We start from the raw sequence: 25,773 nt of genomic DNA on the forward strand, positions 1-25,773 counted from the left end.
TAGGAAAGCTCCCGTTGCCTTTAAGCAGCAGCAGAACTGAGGCCCACCAGGCATTTTCAGCTGTAGGGTGAAGGGCATCGCTGAAGATGCACTCGCTGTGGGTACGAGAGTACGTGCAAATTAAACACATTTCACGCGATAAAAACGCGGTTTTAAAACACGGGTTGTTGGAAAATCTGCATCTTACTCCGACGGTAAATCACTGTGAACACTGCAGAATAACACACAGAGCGTAATGCCTCACGCTGCGAGGTGACACACGCTATTCTCCCCTGAAGCCCCGGAGCGGCCCTGCGGCCTCCCCACAGCCCGCGGCACCGCATGTTGCCGCCAGGTGGCGCCGTTGGCACGGCACGGGCGGCGCCCAGGCCGCAGCACCAGCCGTGCGGTGCGGTGCGGTGCTGCCCAGCGCCACCGGGCCTCAGCTCCGCATCGCCCCGTTTGTTCCGAATGCGGATAAACCCGAGGGAAACGGAACAGTCGTTGCGGGGGGTGCTTCCGCCCTGGCACCCTGCAGGCGCCCTGTGCCGGCCGGGGGCATCGAGCCCAGCCCCCCCGCGGCCCCACCGGCATGTGTCAAGGGTAAAACTGCCCCCCCCCCCCCCGCCCTGGTGCCAGGGGTAACCCCAACCCCGCAGTGATGCATACGGCGTGGTAAGACTTCTCCTGAGAAAACGGGCTGAGAGAGCTGGTTTTGTTCAGTCTGGAGAAGGATCCAGGGAGACCTTATAGCAGCCTTCCCATACCTACAGGAAGCCTACGAGAAATCTGGAGAGGGACTTTTGACAAGGGTAGGTAGGGATAGGACAAGGGGGAATGGCTTCAAACTGAAAGAGGGGAGAGTTAGATTAGATATTAGGAAAAAATTCTTCCCTGCGAAGGTGGTGAGGCACGGGAACGGGGTGCCCAGGGAAGCTGGGGCTGCCCCATCCCTGGCAGTGTTCAAGGCCAGGTTGGATGGGGTGTCTGGGGCAAAACCCAGCTATCCCACTGCCATTCACATCTCTAGTGCAAATCCTAGTACTGCCACCAGCACTGTCATGCCTAGCGTAAAGCAGCAGAGCCCCAGGAGGCCAGGTCAAATCTGCTTACACCACCTGATGGTCAAACTCAGCCTCCTGCTGCTGCTGCCCTCCAGTTGCCTCGCTCTGGCTGCTGCTTGCGGGTTCAGAGAGGGTAGTGGATTACAGTTTATAATTAACACAATTAAAAATAGACTGTGAATAAGCTGAGCACAGAGAAGCTAGAAATCTGGTGTGCAACTGCCACATTAGGAGGAAGCCAAGTGGTATTACTCAAACAAAGGTTATCCAAGACACCGCAGCGCAGGAACTTCAACTACCAGGCAAGTACTTTTAAGTTTGTTTACAAACCAACCCTCAGTGAGCTCAATACATGCACTGAGCAGCATGAACTTTACCACAGCCAGCTCTGCAAGCAGCGAGACAACTGCAGGGCTAGGCCAGATTATCGTCTCTGCCGTTGTACTCAGAAACTCCACATTTGTGAAATTCCAGTTTGCTTTCCAGCTGGATTCCCAGGCTGAGGCTCTCCCACTGAAAAACATCTTAAATTCAAGGGTGAGTTTCTTTAAATACCACTCCTGCTATATTTAAGTTTCTTACAGATCATAGCCATGAAACACTGTACCTGGATTTCCCTCTCAGCTGATGGTCACAAGAGTCATTCCTGGGAAGGGAGAAACTGGCCATCCAGTTACACTGGAGCAAATGTGAAACAGGCTATGAATAAAATGCTGTGCAGCTCAAATACAGAACCTGGGAGAAACAGAAACATCAAGAAGTTTGAGAAGGAGGTGGGAGGGGAATTTTTTTTCTCCTTTTTTTTTTTTTAAATACTAACTCTTTATAGTTGGATTTCTATGGATTATTTATTACTAGGATAGACTTTTCAGACAGAAATGGGATTTTTAATATCAGAGCCTTCCTCATAACATTTTTACTGAGGAAATAATGTTTGTGTGGCTGTGGAAGCCATCAGGATGCTTGAGGTAAAAGAGTACAGAAAGAGAAGACTGGGTTAAATTAATTCCTGCTAAATACCTACTAGCACACTTGCTGTCTATATGGGGAGCTGGAGACAGAATTGTACTAGGGTAAAAAGGATACTGTGTCTATTTATAGCCCTGCCTTCAACAGTGTAGGAATTCAAAGGAAAACTCCAACTCAGCACAGTCTTCTTATCATCTTCTTCTGTCAAGATTAAATCAGAGCTGAGATCATTCCCTTCCCATGCAAATCTGTGTTAGGAAGGATCTGTTCCTTTCTGCAAACTAAGGAACTACAATGGTACAAACCACTCCAGAGCTCATATGGTCTGGGAGTCCTCACCCACCTCTTTCCTCTTGTTAGTCAGAGGAGGGGGAGAAAAACAGCCTCACTGCCTTAGCAGGGAAGACCTAAGGCATTTCACCTGCTATGCATCCCTGCCCCTCTTACCATTGCCAGCCCTTCCCTTACACCAGCTGCTCAGGGGCACTTGTAAATAAAAGAGTATCATCATACCAGCATCCCACCAGTGAGGGGAAGAGGAACAGGGTCCCTGCACACGATCATGGTCACTCATGGTGTTGCCTACTGAGATGAGGCCCTTACCCTACAGGGGTATGTGCCCTCTTGCCACTGCAGGGCCATCCATCTCTGGGAAGGAGTGGGCTCCAGTAGGTGTGTGTGGCACCTATTTATCAGTAGAAATTATCTCTGATGTTAAGCGTACAAATGAGAGCAGCCTTGGAAAACGTACTAGCAAAAACCTGACCACCTCTCTAAAAATAAGGCAGGCTCCTGGAGTTCCTTATCTCCACTCTCAGCATCATGGTGTCCTAGATCTTTCCTTCTCATCTTCCACCTTTCCATTTCTCTTTAATAAGAGCTGCTCTTACATTCTTCACAAAGCACTATCTACTCTGCTCTCTTGGTATTCCTCTTTTGTAATTCTGTTATCAAGCTGTCTGCTAGGTGGGGAGCAGAAGGTGCAGGACTTGGTACTGCCTTCGAGGGACAGGTAATTATTATGTGCATCTGTTATTGTGGTTGCTGCCTCAACAGGTGGAAAACATGCTGTTCTCTGATGGATTTGCAGCACTCTTTGCTCCTGCCTTGTCTTTTCTCTGAAGCCAGGCGTGTGGTGTTCCTAAAATAATAAACACAGCCTCACTGCTGCCACAAAAATCCCTGGTAAATATATTTTTATGGGAATGAAATATTAAAGGATTTGAACAGTTATTCACTGAAAGCAAAATATGAGCAGTAAGGTTGGGTAAAGATTCAAAGGCTGGTTTGCTTCCTTTCCCTGGGGCACACCAAGGCTGTACTGTTTGCACTTTAGAGATGGATAGAGGGGAATTATTTAACCCAAAATGATGGAAACAATTCAAACTATAATAATATAGCATGAGAGTTTCTCACATTACATCTATTCCCCATACTGCTGGCTATATTCTGCCTTCAGATTCACGTGCACGACTCTCACTGGATTCTGGAGGAACTGTATTTGAAGCCAAAATGCATTTCATTGTCTTTCTGAAGTCTCTCTGTGGTTTACTCGCTAAATCCTGAGCTCAAGGACTGGGGACAAAACTTGTCTAAACATTTCCCAGAGTCTGTCTCTGTGAGATTCCCATCTGCTGTGTTTTATTTTGAATTTCATCTTCCTACTTTCCTGAAAACACAAAGCAGAAACACACGTTTCCTCTGCCCTGGAGTGCAGGAATCACCAAATTTCCCAGCAGGTTTTCTCACAACATATGATAGATCCAAGTTTGTCTAAAAACGCTACAAGCCGTTTGTGGAGTAGAAAGGGAGGAGACCATAAACGCGGGCCAAGTTTCGGAGTGTTATGAACACCCCCCATCCTCCAAAGGGACTCCATATCCTGTTTCCTCTCTCCCAGAAATTTCACCTGGCTGTGGGTTTCATTAGGAGAAATACACACTGCTCCAGTCCAGGCTCTAAGTCTTCGGTTTGTGCTTCCTGCTGACACTGCAGAGACTGCGAGAGCCACAAAAGCAGAGTCTGACCTGGGGGCTTCACATTTACTACATAGTAGAGCAAATTAAATGGAGAGCACGTTAAGTGGGTTGGGAGATTGTTGTTGACCAACAAATCTTCATTAAGGTCTCACACCAAGCTGTGCTGTACCTCCAATGAAACTGATTACTGTGTCTCCATCCATGTTTCAACTATTTCTCCACCAGGCCTTAAAGAAATTCAAACTTGCTTTAGGTCTAATTAGAAATAAACCACAATATTAATCCAGCATGCTCCACGCACGCACCCACGTTGGAGGTGCTGGTGTATTATTCAAACAGACCAAGCTCTACTCTGTTTACCACCAGTTATTTACTGCTATGGGTTTTGCTAGCTCTTTTATTTACTGCTAGCATTTCACAGAGACTTTGTTCACTGTTTCATGGGGACTTTCTGGATTACTGGTTTGCACTACCAAAGACAAAATCTGATATCAGTTCCTGGCACTGCACTCCAGACGTTTCAGCTCAAGAGCCACCAGTGTGAACACCAACAGTTCATACGACTCACACCTCCCCACAGCAAAGCCTGTGCTCGGCATAACAGCAGCTTTTACAGGATTAGAGCAAAGCCCTTTTCTGATATTCATGACGGAAGGGAGGCTACCACAACTAGGGCTTCCGACAGCCTTCCCCACAGACCACTACTAGAAGTGCAGCTCCACAGGTAAAACTCAGGTGCCAAGCTACTCTGCTGTATGGGCTTTAAAAACACTGACCAGTTTAGGCCAGAGAGGTTTGAGGAAAAGGTGTAAGGGAAAGCAAGGGGAATTGAACAGCAGTACTGAGAGTTACATAGCTTTAGCTTCTGCAGTGTACATGCAGAGTAGGGTCTTCTGCCACAGACTGCCCTTGCCCTAAGGTAAGGTAAGAAACATTTATTAGGCATTTATCTTCTAAATATAAGGTAAGAAATAAAAGGTACATGCATGAATGAGGGAGTTAGCCTTCAGTATTATTCTTTGCCAGATAACATTTATGGTGGGTAAACTATATGGAGATTGGTTGTACTCCATACCATGTTGTCCTCAGAGTCAGCTAACGCTTGAAGAACACGGATGGGACTCAAACTTTTCTGTAGAAGTGCCAGAGAAGGCACTGATTATTTGAGTTTATGCAGCAGCTTCCCTGGAGCATGCAGATTGTTACTGTTCCTGGCACCTGGGTACTGCAAAGCAACCTCCCCTTCACAAATCTGCCTGTTGCAGCCAAGGCAAGACTGAAGAGTGCAACCACAGCAGCTGCCTTCTAATGGAATCTGAATTATCTTTTTGCTAGTGGTTAATTGGTTTCTATGTTCTAGAAGAAAATGTGTTCTTTTTGTACCGGGTGATCTATGACATTTGGGAGCACGTATTTTAAACTGCTAGTTTGTTTTAGAGAAATGGTAAGAGCGAACCTAAAGGACAAATGATTGGAAATGCCTGTAATCCCAAGAGCTGACACAACTGCTGGGAAATTGTGGACCTCAAATCAGCTGTGCTACAGAATATGATGAGTTCCTATTTTTCCCCTCTTCAGCAGGCTTAGTAGTGAGATTTTACAATGAGAAGAAAGCAATCTGCTTAGCTGAACTGGGATTTCATCTCCTTCCGTTGCATCTCTGACTATACACATCAGCAAGTAAGTCTCAGCTCTGTTCAGTCTCAGTCTGACCTCTGTACTAACTTGATTTATTGTTTTTAGTTCTCAAATAGTATATTACACTATACCCCAAAGGGTCTGATTAGAGCTGGCCAGTATTTTAAGGATTTATGAGGGGCATCTGGGATTGTGTAGCATACGTGTTGTGTCACTGCTGTAGGAGGAATCTGCATTGATCATACCAGCATGCTCCAAGACAAGAGCGTGTCAAATTCCAATAAGCTTTACTTCACAAACCTGATTTGACAGGTGGCCAGGCTTGCACTGGGACTGACCATAGTTCTCATGGTGGGAATAAAATAAAACAGCTGGATTGCCTCTAACCATTGCATTATGAGAGGATTTCCATTACTTTCTCTTGTTCTATTTCTATCTTGCAGTGCTTAAGGAGGTGTTTATCCTTCCCAGTTCTGTAGCCAAAAACCTGGGCAACAGGAGCTTGCTATCAGCTCTGTGGTTTATCTTTCTGCCAGAAGATACTGGTGAGAAATACAGGCTACTGAAACTAGTCTTGTAAACCTCTCCAAGTCCTACAATGGCCATCACATTGCTAGAAAGGCTCAGATCAGAGAGGCTGGGATAAGAGAGAGAAAGAAAGATGAAGAAACAATTAGAAAGACTGCAATTGTTTTTAAGCCATAATGTCACTTCATTTAATAAGGGATTGTGCTACCTTTTCTTTTAGGGTATCTCTAAAGAAGGGCTTCGCAAGCACTGAAAGAAAGGTATTAGGAATAGAGCACGGTGATACAGTTTCTGTGTCCTTGGTTTGATTTTGCATGTTCTGAATTCTGTTTTGAGCCCAAAGCCAAAAGCTGCTGAAACATTCCTAGGAAACCTTGTCCCCCAGCATGGAAATCCAAACATGACCATGACTTTCACCACGTAACGCAAGCTGCCCTTGACTCACTGGAGGTGGGCACAGCTTTGAACCCAAATTAAATCTGAGGGTGACTCCCTGCCCAGGTTCAGCTATCACTAGCAGCATTTGGCAGCACTCTGCCCCTGGGTTGCCTCCCAGCTCAGACTTGTAGAGAGATATAGCAAAATCACTTACCATTTCCACCTGTGCAGTGGAAACAGAGTGTCTTCCTCACAGGCTCACTGTGATAGCAACTATAAAATGCATTCCAGGGCTCAAGAAACACCATGGAACCGTGGCTGCCTACCTTCTGCTGTTCTCCTGTCTCCTTCCTAGCAGGTTACTCAACCCTCAGGCTATGCAGGCGTAGGGATATGTGTCTGCTTGTCTCCTGTAAGTTGGATAGCATAGAGCTATCTTTGTGGTGCTGGCAGAGACCCCAGGACACGAACAAAGAACAGTGAAGCTGCCAATGCCCCCAAACAGAATAGACCCCAGAAAAAGGCTTTATATTGTTTTTAAGCTAGAACATACCAGAGCCAGTCACAGGGGAGGAGGGCTTTGCGTTGTGCCATCCTTTTGGTTAAAACCATGGGGCAGAAACCATTCATTTGTGCTGGGATTCTTTGAATTCTGAAGCTTGGTGTTATCAGCACTGTGCTGGAGGATACTGCTACATTAGCTGTTGTTACAGCACCCTCATTCACCTTCAGATGTGGCCTGCTAAATGCTGGTGGGAGCACAGGACACCAGCCTAAGGGACTGCATTACAACAATGGTTCTGAGCAAAGCACAGCACAGGAAATTCCTTGGTCGCTGCTGAAGCAAGAGACAAACATGATTTCTGCCTCAGATCATTTTGAAGGTGACCTGGGAAAATTAGATCAGGCCACACAGAGTAAGCCTGAAGAGTAAAAGCACAGCTGAGGGGCTGGAAACAGCACCTAAGAACGTTTTGCCCTTCTCTCACTAAGCTAGATGCAGAGTGCCCAGCAACCCATCCATGGTTTTCTTGTGTTGTGTTCGGTTGGAACTGCGATGTCTGGATCGACACCCCTTGCAAAGTAGACAGTATGTGAAAGAGTGTAGTAGTAGGGCTTTTTGGCAGCTGCAGTTTCACCCCAAACAGCCACAGAAAGGGAGCAGAGAATGTACCCTGTGGCGTACAGCACGAACAGGCTCTGCTTCCCACACAGCGACAGTGCTGAGGCTGAAATGCATCACCTCAAATGTGAGCCTCCAGTCCACTGGATCTGCTTCAGAGAAATAGACTCAGCACATTTCAGCCAATCTGTGAATAAACCCAAGCTTGTCCCTCTCCGCAGGGTCATGCTGTACTAACATCATCCAGTAATGAGAGCACCACACGCTCTCTGCAACTGCAGGCTGCAAATACTGGGAAAGCATTACTAAAAGTCATGAAAAAGCAACTAGGGTTTTTGTTGTTCAGGGAGGGCAAAGGCTGTGGAGTGGCTGTACCAAAACACCAGTGTTGGCCAGACAGCCCAACTGGTTACTGGCACCTCCAATAGGAAATTAAAGGAGCAAACATTACTCCTGATTTACAGCAACCCGCATCAGCTTGCCAGCCTATCTTTCAGAAATGTTTCAGCCTTTGAGTTTTTCAGTAATCTTCTGAAAATTCTGAGGCTGTTTCCAGAAGGAAACACAATTTACCCATTCAAATCATCCTGGCTTTTACCTTGGACAAGTCATTACTGGAGGTAGTAGAGACACAGTGATCCTACAATCCTTGCACCCAGTAGAGACAGCCTTAACACAGAACTGAATTTTAGGCAAGCTTGTCTTCAAGTAGGAGCATAGGGATAGCAAGAGTGTCTCGTGAATGTAGCATGTCCAAGAGCTGTTTAGTGCTACAATATGGTAAAGGGGGATTCTTGTTGTCTCAAAAGGGAGTGAAAATATCAGTACTGAATGGAGGAAGGAGTTACAGACTGTCAGAACTGATCATTGGTCAACTATGATGGCTGAAGTACATTGCAGAAGATGACACTAGCAATGATGTTTGATGTAAGAGCTGTAGCCTGGCAGGGAGCTAGAGAGATTCTCGAATATGGGCATGCTATTGCAGTAACAAATAGCATGGAGATGTGGTAGATGGACCAGCTTTGACTGTCCTTGAGTCATACTACTGTCTGACTCATATGCAGTGTGTCCGATTCTTTACCAGCTCAGGTTGGGTTAATGGGTGTAAGGATGCACTTGGCAGCTGAGAACACAGGAGTACCAAGCAGCTCCAAAGGGACCGGTTTTGCAGCTGAACTTCTCTTCTCACAGCCAAAAGCCCCCACATCTTTGCTGGGACTAGGGCTGGAGGGGAACCGACTTCCCTTTGCTTGCTTGCCAAGAGCCAAGTTCAGGTCCCTTAGAGCTCTGCAGTGCTCTCACTCCAGCAGATGACTTCATGAACACCTACTGTCGGGAGGAGCACAGCTCCCTGCACGGCTTTAAATGATTGTGTTTCCCTGCATATGCCGATGACATCATTGCCACCTGAGGGCCCGAACTCTGGTCTTGGCAGGTAAAAGCCTTTCGGGTCACCTTACATTGGGGTTCTTGCTTTAGATGCATATTTATGTAATGATTGCTAGATGGCTGTAATTACATGACTGTAAAGCACCACCTAAAATGCACTAGTAATAAATTCTTAATAGCTAATGCTATAACAAGCAGTTACAAAAAATATATCATAACATGCAGATTGTTAACAGTGGCTGGGCCTGTTTAATGCTCAGTTTTAAATAGTTAACAATGCACACTATTAAAACGGCATGTAAAATTTGTAACTAGTAAATAAAAGGTCCGATTCAGCAACAAAATATAACCAAGCTTCAGTGGTAAAGAGGCCACAGAAAAGCTTGGGGTGGATGAGCCATCTCCTCTTATCTGCAGCACTCTTCTGGTGGTACTATAGTTTCTGCAAAGCATACTGCATGTGCCCTTACCCTGCATGGTGTCCTCTCTGTCTTGCCTCAGAAACATGATTAGGAGCCCATTTATGTTACAAAAATGCAACTCTGTCCAGAAAACCCTTAGTTTTGCATTCCATGAGTAAGGGGTGGGTCAGGCCATTTAGCTGCCCATAATTTTACCTTCTCTTACACAGTCAAAGCTGCAGTGTGGGCAATATCTCTATAGAGAGGATTTCCTGTGGCTAAAGAATAAAATAAATATACATGCAAGACCAAGAAAAATGAGCAAAATCAGCAGGTGGCCTGGTTTTGCACGTTTGGTACAACATTGCTGCACAGGAAAGGATGGCTGCTTCTGTCCAGCCACACACATGGATGGCAAATACAAGTGTACTAATCAGCTAATGACAAGAGAATGTTTTATACTACAGTTACAGACAAAAGTGAGGCCACCCTGCCTTGGGGCCGGCATGACTATGTACATCCTGAAAGAGTCAAGGCTCTTGCCTTGACTGTCAAGTAAGGTCTGAGCCCTGCTGGCTGGCCCACAGACTTGCTATGAAGAAATTAGACATTTTTGAGGCTTCTGAGGCCTGGCAGCCTGGAACATCATTGGAAGCTGTGGTAAGTTCAGCATATTTGAGAACCAGGATGGGCTGATTAATTTCTTCCTTACATCTGAGTAGTGCTTTGCATCAGAAATTTGATTTGCTTGGATGTCCCACAGAGGAAAATTCTACTTGGACAGAGGAGAGGTGTCATGATCCCTCTTCCACTTAGGGCAGGGAATTTGGTACCAATGCAATACTGAGGGGAAAACCCCCTATCAGATAGTTGCGTTTCCTTGTGCTCCTCAAAGCTTCCTGATACAGAGATTAGTCTACTCCTCAGCACAGGAGCTGCATCATGGTCTGTAGGAAGGAAGTCCACCTAAATGGATTTTGCCAAGTCACACCAAGTGGGTGCCTTACCCTAAATGTATAGCTGAGTTAAAGTTGTGGGTCTGGAAGCCCCTACTAAATTTGGAAGTGCTGTTCAGATTACATCCTCCAGCTGCTGGAGAGATTTTCTTACAAACAGTTGGCTACTCAAATACTTCGTGCCTCCATGAAAACTGCCTCTATCTCAGCTTTCAAGTCCAGCCAGCCCTACCTCAGTCATCGCTGTATTTGATTCATACCATCTATATCCTAGAACGCTCCTAGCAATTGATAAATTATGGTTCCAGCGAGACTATCGGGTTAAACATCAAGGAAGAAAGAATGATGACAGTAATACTTGTCATTTGTGCAGAGATGTAGCAACACAAACCCTCTCTAAAACATATGTTATCTTGGAGGAATCTTTCCAAGGGATAGGCTTTCTGAGAAGCATTTATGGCTTTTGAATGCACGATAGGCATGAACTTGACATGACCTACTTTGGCCAAGCCCTGGGCTTCAGCCTGGTCTTTTACCACCACAAATCAGCCTATTTGAAGCGCAGTCAGACTGATATCTTCACTGAGATGACAAGGTTACAGCACATACTGGCTTGAGAAAAGCAGGATGTAGAGCATATTGTTCTCAGGATTTAAAAATTCAGAAGTATTTTTACTAAAGCCAGAGGAAAATGGCTATATTTTACCTATACACAAAAGCCAATACAACGACTAGGATGATTAAAATATTCAATACATCATTGAAATGAAAGCACTGACATCCTTGTATTATACTCAAATCCCTCCTTTATCTTGGCATTAGAAAATGCAAGGAAAAGCAGAGAATATAAAAGCTTTCTACTAAATGTCCTAGACACAAGAGTTGGTTTTTCCTCCTGACTTCCCACAGCATCATACTCCAGGGCTTTGTGTTGTGCCATCTCACCCTTCACACCATCCTCTCAGCTTAATCTCATACCAGTATAATGCCAAACTGTCAAATTACACTGACTTTTGAGTTTGTTCTTGTTTAAATACTGTGGTGTTGGAGAAGTTGAATAAAAGGTGGCACATGTTTCCAAGGACTGAGATACTGGGGCCCTTCCCTCAAGCACAGCATTGAACAGCACTTACGGATAAAGCTGTAGTCACTGAACAAACTGAAAAACAACCAAGGTGTCCACAGTGTATGCAATCCACAGGGGCATTCAGTGCTCGGACGAGAAGAAGCCTGAACAGTCAGGAAGAAGATTCTCTCTGGGGCCTCTTACAGGACCACTTTCCTTTCTTCTTGTGTTAGTCTCCTCTATAAGGAACCATTGACCTGGCTGCTTTCATAGCCTAACTACAGCAAAGGCACTAACCGGCTTCCAGAAAGGCAGCTACAGATGCAGGCATGGCACAGTGATATGTATGGCCTGTGTCATACTCTAGGTCACTGTAGATCAGCAGAACGACCTTCTGCTCTGTGATAGGCTTCTTTGATTGCTATTCTCCTGCTAGTCATAATTAAGGAAATTCTATTACAGAGATCAGATACAATTACAGTTGTAGTACAAACCAATCCCAAATTAATCTAAATATAATGTTAAATTTCTCCTACACGATTGAATAATTACTGCAATACGACTCCAGTAGGGCAAAGATCAGGAACATTTCATATGAATATCATTCAGAAACTGGCATTTTAAAATTGTATTGCTCATTCATACGACACACATCACAGAAACAGATCCCTTACAAAACGTGGGTATAGAGGAATTGAGCTGAGATCATTAAAAACATATTTAAAAATGAAGAACAACCACATTATTACATATAATTATTTTCCTTTCACACTAATTTGTTTTAATCTATTCATGCTCCTTATAAAACATTACACAAAATTTTAATCGTAGCATTGTTTTCCTTAAATATGTGCATTTCAGTAAATGACACTTGCATGTATAAATTTAGTGAGTTAAAACATTAAGCTGGTGTTAGAACTGAGCAGTCATTTACTCAGGAAAAAATTGCCTTGTTTTCATGTCTGTGAATTTTCTATGGAAAGCTATTATTTTTTTCAGTGTATTCATTATTCAACATATTAGTTGAATAGTCCTACAGAGACTTTTCTGCTTTTGAATCATTCACAGCCTGTTAGTTCCAATTATTTCACATTTGAAATCTGAACCCCAGTCCTTCCTTTTTATTGGACAGAGTTTACATGAACTGATGCTATTCTCCACGAATAAAAATAATGTGACCAGAATGCAGATTAGATGTTTTGTACACGGCATCAGCAGTTCATGTCTGTGTTTCAACAGGAGTAAACTTCTCAGCTATAATACAAGATCAATGTGAGCACAACCTGAAAGTCATCTAAAGACAATTCCAAGAAGCACACCTGTCTTACGAAGACCGTAATTCTACAACTTTCAATATCCAACAAACAAACAAAAACCCCCAACAACTCTGAAGAAGCACTTTTCCCAAGGTGTGCTGTACCTCAGTTGTCCATCCAGCTGTTACAGGGATGGAGTTATGGACCTGGAGAGCACAGCTCCCACAAGGGCAGGGCGAGTAAGTTGCTGCCTGTCCCTCCCCAGCTGAAAGACACAACATTACTAGGGCTTTTGGGCAGTACCCATAAAAGTGTTTCTCCACTCCCATGAGGCTTAGGAAAACAAGGCTGACAGCAGCCTTCAGTCCTGAAAATCAAAGTATTTATATGGCGGAGAGGGTGAGTACTAAATAAGAGAAAAACCCGAAACAATTGAAAGCAGTTTTGTTGGGAGTAAGTGCCTGCCCTAGAGTGGTCATTAGCCACACTGCAAGGAATGAGATAGATACATCAAAAAGGGGAATATTTGCTGCAGATATTACGAGGTGGGAAGGAGGCTGTTATTCTTGAAAGTATTTAAGGAACTCGCAGACGGCCTTACAGACAGGACACAGGAAATGCAAGTCCCATTTCTGCTGCAGACTTCCTATATGGGATCAGAGAAATCATGCCTGAGATTACAGACACAGTAGAACTGGGGTGGAGAGTGTGAAATCAGCTACCAAAATCAATAGGAGATGTCCATTCCAGTATGGGAATTCCTCCATGCCTCCTCTTGTATAAAGCCATCCAAAATGGGCAAGAACATCTGCTTTCGTTTTCACAGTAAAAGTTGACACTGGAGGAGATATGCACATTTGGGAGGCAAGCACATTTCACAGTAGAGCTTTTTGTAATACAAGTAATACAAAACTATCCTGGGAACATCATTATTTGGTGAAAGTTTACTGTATTTAAGAGGACAAGGCTGCCTGGGAAGGTAGCAGAGCAAGGTATACCAAAACAGCAGAGTCCCTCTTGGCAGCTGGGCCGCAAGGCAAACCACCCCCAGTGTATGGCAGAAGGGTGGCTTCTAGTCAGCATTCAGTGGCCTAACACTGACAAGACAGCCACCGCTTCCCTCCATTTCTGTGAGCATTTCAGGGACTTGGTTGCTCCATTTCTCTTTCAGCAAAACTATGCATTGGTATAAAGGTGCAATGAGCTGCCAGGGCAGGCTACTTTCTCCCTGTCTGTGCATGCAAACCCAAGTATTTTTAGACAAAATTACACCAAAAGGTGAACTTTGGGCTAGTGAACGTACCTTGATGGGAAACCAGGAAAACCTTTCACCACAGTAGTGTTTGGAAAGAAATTGTCAGTAGGAGTGCTTGAACATGATAGAGATGTTCAGCAAAAAGATGGAAGATTTCAGGTTTGCTGTCCTGGACTGTTCTACCCCAAACCATCCCTCTAATTGTTTATGCAAAAGTCATTCAAGTAGACAGTTCCAGAGCAAGACTTTGATTCAGTGGCTACAACTTCACCTATGTCCTAAACAGATGCTTCTGTTCTAAAGCTGCATGAGTTGACAGACTTCCTAATATCTCTGTAATGCAGATGCTTGACTAATGTTTAGAACATAGAAGAAGAAATGCTTTCTTAAAACAGAACTCTGGTAAAAATAGAATTTCTATTCCCCTCTTAAAAAATCCTCCCAGCAGTTCAAATCTGTATGTAACACAAGGAACTACTATTTCAAAAGAAATGTCCCACATGGGAACAGACATAAACTGAAGCCTAAAAAAGTGGTTTTCCTTGTAACTGAAGCACTTATTTCAAGATCAGAAATGGGATTGCTCTTGGAGGGGGCAGAGAGGAGAGCAAATGAAACAACCTGTGAACAGGTTAATGCTCATATGAATGGCAGCTGGAATCACTGTAACTTACTCATGTAGGTCTTTTCCTACAATGAACATTGTTCATGAGGACAAATATGACTGGTAACTGCTACTGGAAAGAATCAAAATACTCCTTACAGAGTTTCCCTGTTGAAGCTGACAACTAAGAGCTTACCAGTGAGTAAGATTTTTCATGACCAAATGCTACATTTGTAGCTGCATTTACCCAACATTTCCTGCAGCATTACCTCTTTCTACAGGAAAGCAGAACTCACACTGGCATATCAAGGGCTGGGCTGCTCCACTGCAATAACAACAGTGTCTACAATTCCACATAGTATGAACTTTCCCACTTCCTATAAAAAATATAATCTTTAAAAATATAATAATGAACTTTTAATCAAGAGTTTGTCATACCTAGAAAGAGAAGTTGGGCAGTCAGGTCAAAATAAGCCGCCTTAGGCCTTGAGCCTCATGGTTTGCAAAAGCTTTCGCTTCCAATTTACCATAATAATGTAAAACCTTACTTTAGAAGCACAGGCACTGAAATCACAGCATGGGACTATGAGCCACTGGATTGTCATTGTTTAGATTGCAACAGTATTCCCAAGTCCAGCTGTGGCCTCTACTGTGATAAGCTGTCAATGTACAAGAGAAAGACACTATCAGCCCCTGAGGTTGCCCTCTCACTTGCTGTGAGCCACTGTAACTGTGGGCAAGCTTTGTGAGGGGATAGGGGAAGGCGAGAGGAAGAGAGGGCCATCTCAGAGATGCCTCTGGCTTGCGGTGAATGTCTGCCCTCCACCCTTCAGGATGGCCTGGTACACCCTGTGCAGCGGGGACTTGCTGCACCCCAGGATAAGGAGTACCTCAAGCCGGACGCCTGGCAGCTGGAGCCATCCTGGAATGCTGTCCCTGGAGGAGCTGCGGTGCCTGCTCTGGAAACACATCCCCTCCACAGGGCACGTGGATGAAGTCTGGCCAAACCTTTACCTGGGAGACCTGTAAGAGAGAGGGAAGGGTTGAAGGTGTTAATGCAACTCTTAATTCCAACCCAATTCTCCTTCACTTCACCCCCAACCCCCCCCCCCCCCCCCCCCGAGTCTTTCACTCTGTGGAAAGTAAGTCCAAGTGTTGAGCAAGCCTGGACTGTGCATAGGATGCTGTAGCACAGAGAAAAGGCATCCTATCTGAAAAGAGTATTTCCTCTCCAGATTTCTCCTCCTCCATTAGTACAGAAGTCCCACACTACAAAAGCCTAGTGGGGCCATGGCACCGGTACTCAAGGCCATCATGCCAGAGGCAGGTAAAACAAGTTCAGCCTCATTTCTCCTCACACTAACAGATGGCATCAGTCCCCTGAACTGATGGATGCTCAGCAGAGGTGAGTTGTTGAGAAGGCAAACCAGAAAACTCTTGGCTTATGGAGAAATATCACAAGCACCAGCACCTTTTTATTTTTCATCAGTTGAGAAGAGCCACCTAAACTGGTGTTTGGGAGAAAACCACAGGAAATCTGAAAATCAATTTCCTAATGGGTCATTTCCGTCTTGAACCGTTTTGGTGGACAGTTTGGACCTGATGAACCTGTCAGAAAATAGCCACTAGAGCTTCATGCAGTTTGTAACAAACTGCACTATCAGCAGCATGTTCTACCCTTCGTCATGCAGCGGGTGAATATAACCAACTGTCTTTCTTCCAGGCACATCGCTCGTGACAAAGAGCAGCTGAGCCGAATGGGCATCTCCCATGTTGTGAATGCCGTTGCCAGGCGATCTCACATCGAGACTGGACCCGAGTTCTACAAAGACCTGCCTGTGGATTACTATGGAGTAGAAGCGGAGGACAACCCAAACTTTGATCTCAGCATTTACTTCTACCCAGTTGCTCAACACATAAAAGCAGCGCTGAATTCCCCAAGAGGTAACTAGACCATCTGTGCATGTTGTGTATCTTCTGCATAGCAGCCATGTAGGGCAAGTTATCAAACAGTATTTGGCATAACCACCTGCAGATACAGGTAAGAATACCTTCGTTTGGGGATCTCCCAAATTAGCATCACACCTGCCTCCTGAACTGCCACAGAGTGGAAGTTCCCTTGCTCCCCTGAAACAAGGAAGGATGCACTGACAAGGCTTTCGAAGGGGCTTTCCATATGCCTAGTGCTATTGCTTAGCAAAAAAACCCCACCAAAATAGCAAGCATGTTTTATTATCTCTAGGGAAACACTGACCTGGGAGGAGACACATAGAGTTGATCTTTTCAAAGTAGTGATGGGGTTTAAAATATAGGCTAGGATGGGGTAAAAAGAGAAGGGCAAGTATCACACTTGAATAAGAGTCAACTATAATGCTGTGCAAGTCCCGCAAACACAGGATAGGGCAGAACTTGCTGGGAAGCAGTCCTGTAGAAGAGGACCTAAGCAACACCACCAGCCAGGAGATAATGCTATTGCTAGAGAGCATATAACCTTGGAATAGGAAAATAGCCTGCAAAAGCCTTGGACTTGATAAACACAGGCCAAGTACAATACCAGAGGCCTGGAGGTAGTGGGGGATCTTATTATTAAGGACAAACCTTGACAAAAGTCTCCACTGTGTCTCAAAACTGTACAGATACCCACTCAGACATGATTTATTAAGAGAACAGCTGTGCACTCAAACTGTTTTGCTTGCATCATGGTGAGCTTCAAAATCAATGAGAGTCCTAAACCACTAGCTACCCAGGTTAATCATGTGCAACTAGCAGAGCCGATCCATACCACACAAGCTAGGAAAGGGAGACACAATAGTGAAAAATAGTGTGCCTCTGTGCTAGATGCCTCAGCTTTTACTGCTGTTTGGAGGGCTTAATCCATCCCATTAGACAGTATTTGCCTTTATGCAACTGAGGGCTACATTTGGATTTCAAAACCACTAACATGTTTGGGGAACTTGGATCTGCACCCATTTCTATTGCTATTTGCAACTGAAGAAATGATTGTTGGTGCTCCAGAGAAAGGTAAGATCCAAATCTATTAATGCATGTGTAAGAAAAAAAATGTTCCAAATCAATTGATAAAAGACAGAAAACCCAGATGAATCCTGGTGGCCACAAAAGCAAACAAAACCAGTCCTTGGCAAGATGGTTGCCAAATACTGGAAGTTATGAGTGCAGAAGAAGTTAGGGCTCAATCCCTACTTCCCTGCTTTTAGATATTACTTTACTGAACTCCATATGGAAGCAGGGTTCTCGGAATGGAGACAAGGTGAAATTCAATCATACATAGTCCAGCTGTTGCTGACATTCATCATTTTAAGGAAGTGCAACAGTTTAGAAAATATATAAACAAGATGTTCTGGAAGCATAATTTTCTGAGCTACAGAAATTTAGCAGCTAAATACCCATGACCTGTGCAGGGATGAGACAGGGAGGGGACTGTTACTCACATCATTTAGAAGAAAAGAAAAAATAGCATTTATTATAAGGAGTGATGCTGAACAAAAAATGATACCAGGTGACAAGAGGCCTGTTCATATTAAATTCAGGATGTAACAAGGTACTTCTGTTTGATTGAGAAGTCATTTAAAACTGCTTCTTAACTATTACAAACAAATTTAACATTTTTTTTAATGCAATTAGATTATCTTTTTCACCTGGGAGGATAAGTCAAAGTTAAGACTGTATGAGGCACAAGCATACTTAAAACTATGAATCAAATACTTGTTAGAATTAAGTAAGAATCATTACTCCTATCGCACTTGAAGAAAAAATCTGATGCCTTATACCAGAAGTCCAGAAAACAGCTTGGTCAGATTTATTGTATATTTCCAGCTTAGCTGAACAGAATGTGTCTTTGGTGATATAAGGAATTTTTTTTTAAGGGAATTTCTTCAAACCTGGATGCCAGAGCATGAGCAAAAGGAAGCAGAGGAGCACGCACCCACATGCTCCTGATTGGGAGTTATTCCTTTACAGTGGTTAGTGGCTGCCTCATACCCTGAATGACTTCCTTCATCATCTTTGTGATACAGACTAAGAAATACATGCACTACAATTGCAGCCATACCATATAATCATTATTTTATGAAACCTGCTTCCTTGGCTGCCTTTCCTTCAGCACAGCCCTGCTGTTCCTTTGCCCACCTAACGGAGCTGTTTGGGAAGGCCCAGCCAAGAGCAAGCAGATACGCAATCTGCCCTCTTCTCTGCAAGGAAATCACAGACAGGGAAGTACTGGCCTTCTCCCTCATGCTCATGCTCAAGGGGCAACAACTTGAATATCAATCTTGCCATTTTGCACGGCCGTCTGTACAACCTGCTTTTTTTCTGGAGCGCAGCTAAACCTAAGCTTAAATTAGGAGGGTTTGGTAAAGTCTAGTGGAAGAGGGAGGGAGAGAGAACTTGAGAGCATACATGAAAGCACACCATGAAAATTATTAAACTAACACCATCCAGAGAGACAGATTCTGAAGTAGACAGCTTCTCCTTTTACTGACCTTCGGACATGTTTACAACAGGCAAGTTAAAATCGTCCATTAAATTCCTGAAATGGCAAACCCTCTCAGAGGCATCTCCTTCTTCCACTTCACCAAAGAAAATCAAAAGCCAGCCTTCCTCTCCTGCTGCCTTCTTGGTGGTGGTGATTATGAAAGAACCTTAACTTAGGAGAAGAAGGCTCCCCTCTCTTGACTCTGCTGCAGGAGCATCACATACATCAGTTTGACCTCCCACACTCCAGCAGATGACAGCCCTTACCTGTTCCAGGAGGCGTAGGAAGAAGGGACACGGCACCACTTAGATCTCTCTGTAGGCTGCTTGCTATTTTCAGCTGTGACACAATAGACACTTGAATAATCAAGAAAAAGACAATTGATTCTGCACCTGGCTACAGGATGGTGGCTAAAAGGTAACAGGAGATGAGAAAACCACAGTGGAGCAGGAAGAGCCCCTGGGGCCCTCCAGCCCACCTGAGCTCTCCTCCTGGTGAGCAGCATAATTCTGCTGGATTCAATGGAATGAGGGTAGCTGGGGTGCTCACTCCAGATGACAGATCTCAAGCCTGGTCTTATGCCAAATCGAATCCATGCTGCAATAAAGCAAAGGCTAGCTCAGGACATTTAGCTCAGTTAATGATGAGTGCAAAAGAACAATAAGATATTATGCTTTTTAATGACTGATTTGTTCAACAACATTGAATTTCCCAACTTGAATTTGGCCAACAAACTTGAATGTGCAAACTTTATCCCTAGTGCAAACCCTTTGATGTCAGTGGAGTTACAGCAGGCATGAGCTGGATATAATATCCATAATCCGTTGTTAAAAACCAAGTGTTATTGTTCTGCACAAATCCCAGGCAGATGACAGTTATTGTCTGCCTCTGCTAAATGCAGCTTGAGATGCGCGATGCAAAATTTCAAGTAAGGATTGCAAGATTTAATAATGGCAGAAGCTAAGTGCCCCCACTTCTCTTTAGTTAATCCCATTATTCCTAAGGGATCCTGTTACACGCTCAGAGAGAAGGTTGCAACATGGCCCTCTAATGTGGGATCAGTCCTACTTCTCTTTGCACTGTATGTTAAAACAAATGGGGACAGGGAAGGCACAGTTGGAGAATGCTATGCTCGCGGCATAGATTGTGTGGTACAGAAGATGTGGTTATAACTTCCTTGCCCACCCCATGACAGGGGTATGCACCACGACTGCCTCTGCGAATGCTGCTTTCCCAGGCTGTGGTCCAGCAGCCACCCGGGAACCCGAGCCTCCCATGAGAGGCTGATGCCACACATGTTACCAAGCCCACTGCAGACAGCCCACATGGTGCAGACATGCTTCAGGCGCTCGTCAAATGCAGTATATCATGGTGGGTTCAGAGTGCCACTTAACCCATTTACAGATACTGCTAAGAGACAAGGGCCTGAGCCTGTAAACAGAACCAAACAGCAACACAGCTTTTGTTTCCTGACTCAAGTTTAACATTCAGTTTGTTTGCTACAAATAATCACATAGTAAATTCAAATCTGCTTTCATTAGAGCAATTTTACATTAATTAAATCATTTCACATGACTGATTTATCTGTAACAAACAGTCATTTTATTGTCAGTGTACCAGCATTTATTGTAACCTCTGTGCATGGTGAAACAAAGGCTAACAATGTGGAATAGATTCTGCACGTGTGAAAAAGATAATATACCTGCATCCTCATGGGAACCAGTGTCTTAGAGAGCCATGCAGATAAGATTCAAGGTCAATAGTTGGGGCTTGTCCAGGTGTTGACCTAGGACAACTCTCCTGAAGTGAAGATAAGCTAGAGATGCAAGGAAGAAAATTCAGTGTGCTCTTACTCACCACCTCCTGCTCCCAGATACAGAGCTAGATATAAACCATTAGAGAGCCAGCCTATACAAGCAGGGGCTTGGAATTTATTCTGCTTTCTGTGCCCCTAACAAAAACACTCAGCAGCAGCATCCTTATCTGTACTCAGCTCCATCTTCAGTTCCAGACTGCAGGTGGTGCTGAGCATTTCCCAAGGCAGAAAGCTCCATCTGGGTGGAAAAAAAATGGACCCAACAACTTTACAGAAATGAGGTTCAGGACAAGTGTCCTGTCCCCTGTCCAATTTCCAGCCAAACAGATTCAATTTTGAAATATTTACTGACTCAAAATCAAATCCAACATCAAGACCATCCCTTTCTGGTTGTTTTTTCTTTGTCTCCCCTCCCTTCCTGGTGCAGTTGTAGAGTGTGGGTAGCTTAGAAATTTTCAGACCAGCCCCTGGCACTATGTTGCAGTCAGGCCTACTGCAGACTAGTGAAGCATGCATTTTCCAAAGACTTTTTGGTCTCAGCCCTATTCACAGTATTTGTCAAAGAGACATTCTGCTCCTGGTTTCTTTACCAGGAAAATCTCAGGACTGGGTTATTTGGGTCTGAAGTGCCTCCTCTGGGGAAGGTAATTCGGCATCCATATCCCACGAGGCTGATGTGAAGGCTAATGAAAAACATTGAAAGCACACTGAAAAAAAGTCTAGTGAAAATTCAAATTAGCATTATCTTTAGCAGGGGTGCAAAGCTTTTCTCCACACTGCCATGAAAAGTAGGACTTCACTTCCAAGAATCCCCATGGAGTTAATGGCAGTAAATTGTATCTCAGTAAAATCCTGTGAAGCTGTATCTGAATAGGAAAACACAAACAGAAATCACTTGATCTTCTAATTCTGCAAAACTGACATGATGTTGGAAAACCCTTTTCCTTCCCCCAAAGGTTTTGACACCCAGTCCAGTCTGCTATCACAGAGCTGTTTTCGCTGCTTCCTTGGTGACTATATTTGTCCCTTTATTTCTACTGAAGACATGTCTATCTTTAGGGCTGAGCTCAGATTTCTCATGCCAGGATAATGAAAGGTGGCTGTGTCACATACATTGTGGAATTCAACACTTCCCTCAACCTGCTGGCCAGAGCAGGTTTTCACAACACATGCTCGTGCTCTCTGAGCATGTGGCTATGCCATCATCATTAGTCAGAACTGGAGCAGTTGCTAAATAAATACTCTGTCACAAACAAAATGGGATTTAAGATTAAAAGCTGGGCACAAAGTACCCAGAATTAACACCCAGGAAGATGGGGGCAATCAGTCTGAGGGTTTTGGCTGGATCTAGGCTTATCATCCAACAAGGGTATTTTTGTCTCACTCACTGCTAATAGAGAAATTAAGATGCTGTAAGCACAAACAAAACAAGGAATTAGCCCAGAAAAACTACCCATTCTTTGAACCCTTCCTCACATTTTAGAGAGAAGCAGCTTCTGAGACCCTTTATTCCATGTCCAAAGGGAAAAAAACAACCTGGGATGATTATTACCGATTTTCATTTTTTTCTGGATATAAATTGTGTTGTTGTTAAATTGCATTTGCTGCAGCTTTACAGTTGGTAAATGAGAGACCACAAATGTGACAGGCTAAAAAAATAAAGATTAAAAAAAAAAAGGCAGAAAATCTTTGTTTCAGACTAGGGAAGATTGCCAGTCAAAAGGGTCCTGGCGTCTCCATGCTAAGACGGCAACATTTTCATTCAGCTGCCTTAATGGGTGACAGAACTGTCCATTAGGTGGTCAGAAGTTCAAACCTGAGTCTAGTCTCTGTTAGTTTAATAATGCCCAATTGCTGAGCTATGGGCTCTGTGAAAAGCCTAGATGTGACTGCAGAAAGGAAAGAGTTTTTTCAGGCATGGCTATAATTGAGCCAAAAATCAGAACTCTCTTTTTTCCAATTAAAGATTTCTCATTGGATCATACCTTTTTGTGAAGCTTGAATCATTTCACAACGTGTACAAGATGCAGGTTTTCATGTTCCAGAATGAGCTCTTTGTTCACATGCAGAGGGAAAGAACTACAAACTTGATCTTCTGACAAAACTTCCTTTAATTTCACATAAGACCATTTTAAAAAGTGTTTACCTCCTTCCAGCACGGGTCAGACACACATTAGACACCAGGAAGCAGTCATGATACAGAACTGCATTTCTCAGGCTGCTTCCATAAGCAATCACAGCAGAAAAAAGGAAAGCAAAGGAGACAGAAGGAGGGAGATATACTCTTACATCCCTGGAAGGTCTTCCCTGAAGCTCGCTCACAGCAACATGGGAGGACTCATGGTATTACTCTTAATGAAGTTCCAGACCTCACACTGAAATCTCTGGGGAACTGGAGGCATGTCATGAATTGTTTCTCTAGTGATCACCTAATACAGAAGGGATTAGGTGATCATTAGGCATTAGGGAAGCATAGTGACTAGAGATGTACCGGGTAAGCTATAAAAATAAAAACCCATGAGCTGATGCAAATGGCATATACAAAGAGGAACGGTTCTTAATGGTACACAATTCCAACAAGGTCTGGGCAGCAGTGAGCACCCTCAGAAAGCATAAAGCATTACTACCCTAAGCAAAGAATTAAAAAGAGCTTGGGGAAAAAAACAGGAGTATTCCTGTAATAACAGCAAGCACTCCTGAGCACTTTTGAAATCCCAAGTTTCCAGGCCTACCGGTAGGAAGTAACCCGCCAAGGCTGCTTCCCATAGCATGGCCTTCAATTATGACAACTTGAAACTTTGCTAGCAAGCACATCACTCCCCAAACCACATGTGCAGGGGCACCATAGATGCAGGCTGGGCAGGAGGATGAGGGGCATGCCATCAGGCTGATAGATAAGCCCAAATATGGATCCCGGAATACAGCTACGAATTTTCTGTTCTCAGCCATTAAAAAATGCATCGTTCTCCAACCAGCACTGCCCCAGGTCTGCTCTGCAGGGCTGAGCACACTGGCTGGCTCGCTTAGCCTCAGTGTCAGCACCACTTCCATCTCTGCTCCAGCACAATAAACCCCACCATTTGGCCTCCTGGCATAATCCCATCTCTCTCTCCTTTTTTCCAGGCAAAGTACTAGTTCACTGCGGAATGGGAATCAGTCGATCTGCAACTCTTGTCCTCGCTTTCTTAATGATCTGTGAAGATATGTCCCTTGCTGATGCAATTCAGACTGTGCGTTCACACAGAGGGATCTGCCCCAACTCCGGCTTCCTCAAGCAGCTTTGGGAGTTGGATCTCCGGTTAGGAAGGAGGCAAGGCAGAAGAGCAGCACTCTGCTAGTGCCAAGGGGACATGGCTCTTGGCACCATACTGAGAGATGCTGCCCTCACTGAAGACAATGCAAGGATGCTGTCAAGACTACTCCATCCATAGCTGCTGCACTAAGAAACACCCTGGGAGATGGCTGAGCATGTACAAGCTCATAGGAATTTAGTATGTGTTTTTTGGATAAGCCTACTAATTAGAAAGAAAATGAAATAAAAAAGGATTCAAACTGGCAGTTTTGCCCACCTGGGCCTGATTATTTAACTACCTGTTGGGCAGGGCATAGGGAGCAGTTGGGTTTTCATGCAGAATTAAAAGGCACTACAGTCAACTTAAAAAAAGACTTTTTACTTGCTTATAATTTCATTTATAATGCAAGAGGGAAAATGGCTAAACTAGTAAAAAGAGAAAGAAAGTATGAGGGTTTTCAGCAAATCTTTAACATTTCACATCCAGCTGGCTTAGGGTGAGACTTCAGGTTTTGCAAGCTGACATGCTCCTTTAGTCTGACACAGTGACACTAGTCAGGATCCAGCTCAGACCTTGGGCTCCCACTTTAAAAGCCATGGAGGCTCTTTCTGGGACCTCCACACGTCCTTTTATTTCAAATGTATGGCAAACACTCAGAACTTAAAAAGACCACGAAATCCTCAGGAGCCGACACTGGAGGTCCCAGCCAGATGCTGCGCCCTGGGGCATGGCTACCACCAGCCTCACTGCTGGTCAAGAGGGAAGGAAGGTGGCCCCTTGCAAAGCAGGGGGCACGCTCAGGGCACACTGCCCAACGGTGCACTGCGGGGCAGCAGCAGTGCCAGACAAACATCCTCCACTTGGCTTGCAACCAGATGCTCCAAATCACATTCCCCAAATTTCCCTGTTTTAATGGAAAACCAGAACTTAATGTCATTGTGTCAGAGCAAAAATGAGCAATGCCTCTAACAAATCCAAAGCAGCAGCTCTGCATTTCAATTACTCTTTTACGCCCAATTGGCCACATTTAATCTTGTGAAGAACTCTAAGCAGATATTTGCTTCAGCGCAATTACAGCCACATACAGAACATTGGCAAATGCAAACAATATAGAATTTCCACTTGACGGCAGATTAATTTGGTGTGATGTTTTCCCTTGAGAGGTCTTAAAGGCTTGCAGTTCTGAAAGTACCCTGCAGTTTGTATTTATAGCACTACGGATGTTGGATAGAAAGAGAAAATCATATACTCATTCTGAACTGAAGTTTCTTTTGCCTCCATACATTAAAAAAATTAACTGAGCATAGCACACTTCCACTGCATTTCTCATAATGCAATATGGAAACATGATTTCCCCGCAGAGCCTATAGAGAAATTCACGTGGTGTTTCCATTTCTCTAAACATAGTAAGTAAAACACAAGCAATGCTACAGACTTATTTCCTCTCAGGGAACAGAGAGATGGGTCTTCCTTGCAGAAAGGGTCCCAGCCCTTGAGGCTGAAGTAAGTGGCCAGAAGGGAGGTCATAGCTATAATGATGGAAAAGAAAGAAAAAAGAAAAACAATCAGTGAACTTATAGGTTT

The 25,773-nt window shown here is 44.2% G+C and overlaps 1 protein-coding gene across 1 annotated transcript; it reads left to right on the forward strand.

The window, feature by feature from the left end:
- The first annotated feature begins 14,885 nt into the window (after nt 1–14,885).
- LOC133268184 (dual specificity protein phosphatase 13B-like) lies at nt 14,886–24,454 on the forward strand. Its single transcript, XM_061451062.1, has 3 exons — nt 14,886–15,613; nt 16,312–16,532; nt 24,020–24,454. Exons 1-3 carry the CDS (start codon nt 15,423–15,425, stop codon nt 24,232–24,234), a joined length of 627 nt encoding a protein of 208 aa, XP_061307046.1. The 5' UTR covers nt 14,886–15,422; the 3' UTR covers nt 24,235–24,454.
- The last annotated feature ends 1,319 nt before the right edge of the window (nt 24,455–25,773 follow it).

This window comes from Pezoporus flaviventris, unplaced genomic scaffold (genome assembly GCF_033815535.1).
Source record: "Pezoporus flaviventris isolate CSIRO_AGI_PZ_B2104156 unplaced genomic scaffold, CSIRO_AGI_Pfla_v1 ptg000001l, whole genome shotgun sequence".
In the NCBI taxonomy this organism is placed as follows: domain Eukaryota; kingdom Metazoa; phylum Chordata; class Aves; order Psittaciformes; family Psittacidae; genus Pezoporus; species Pezoporus flaviventris.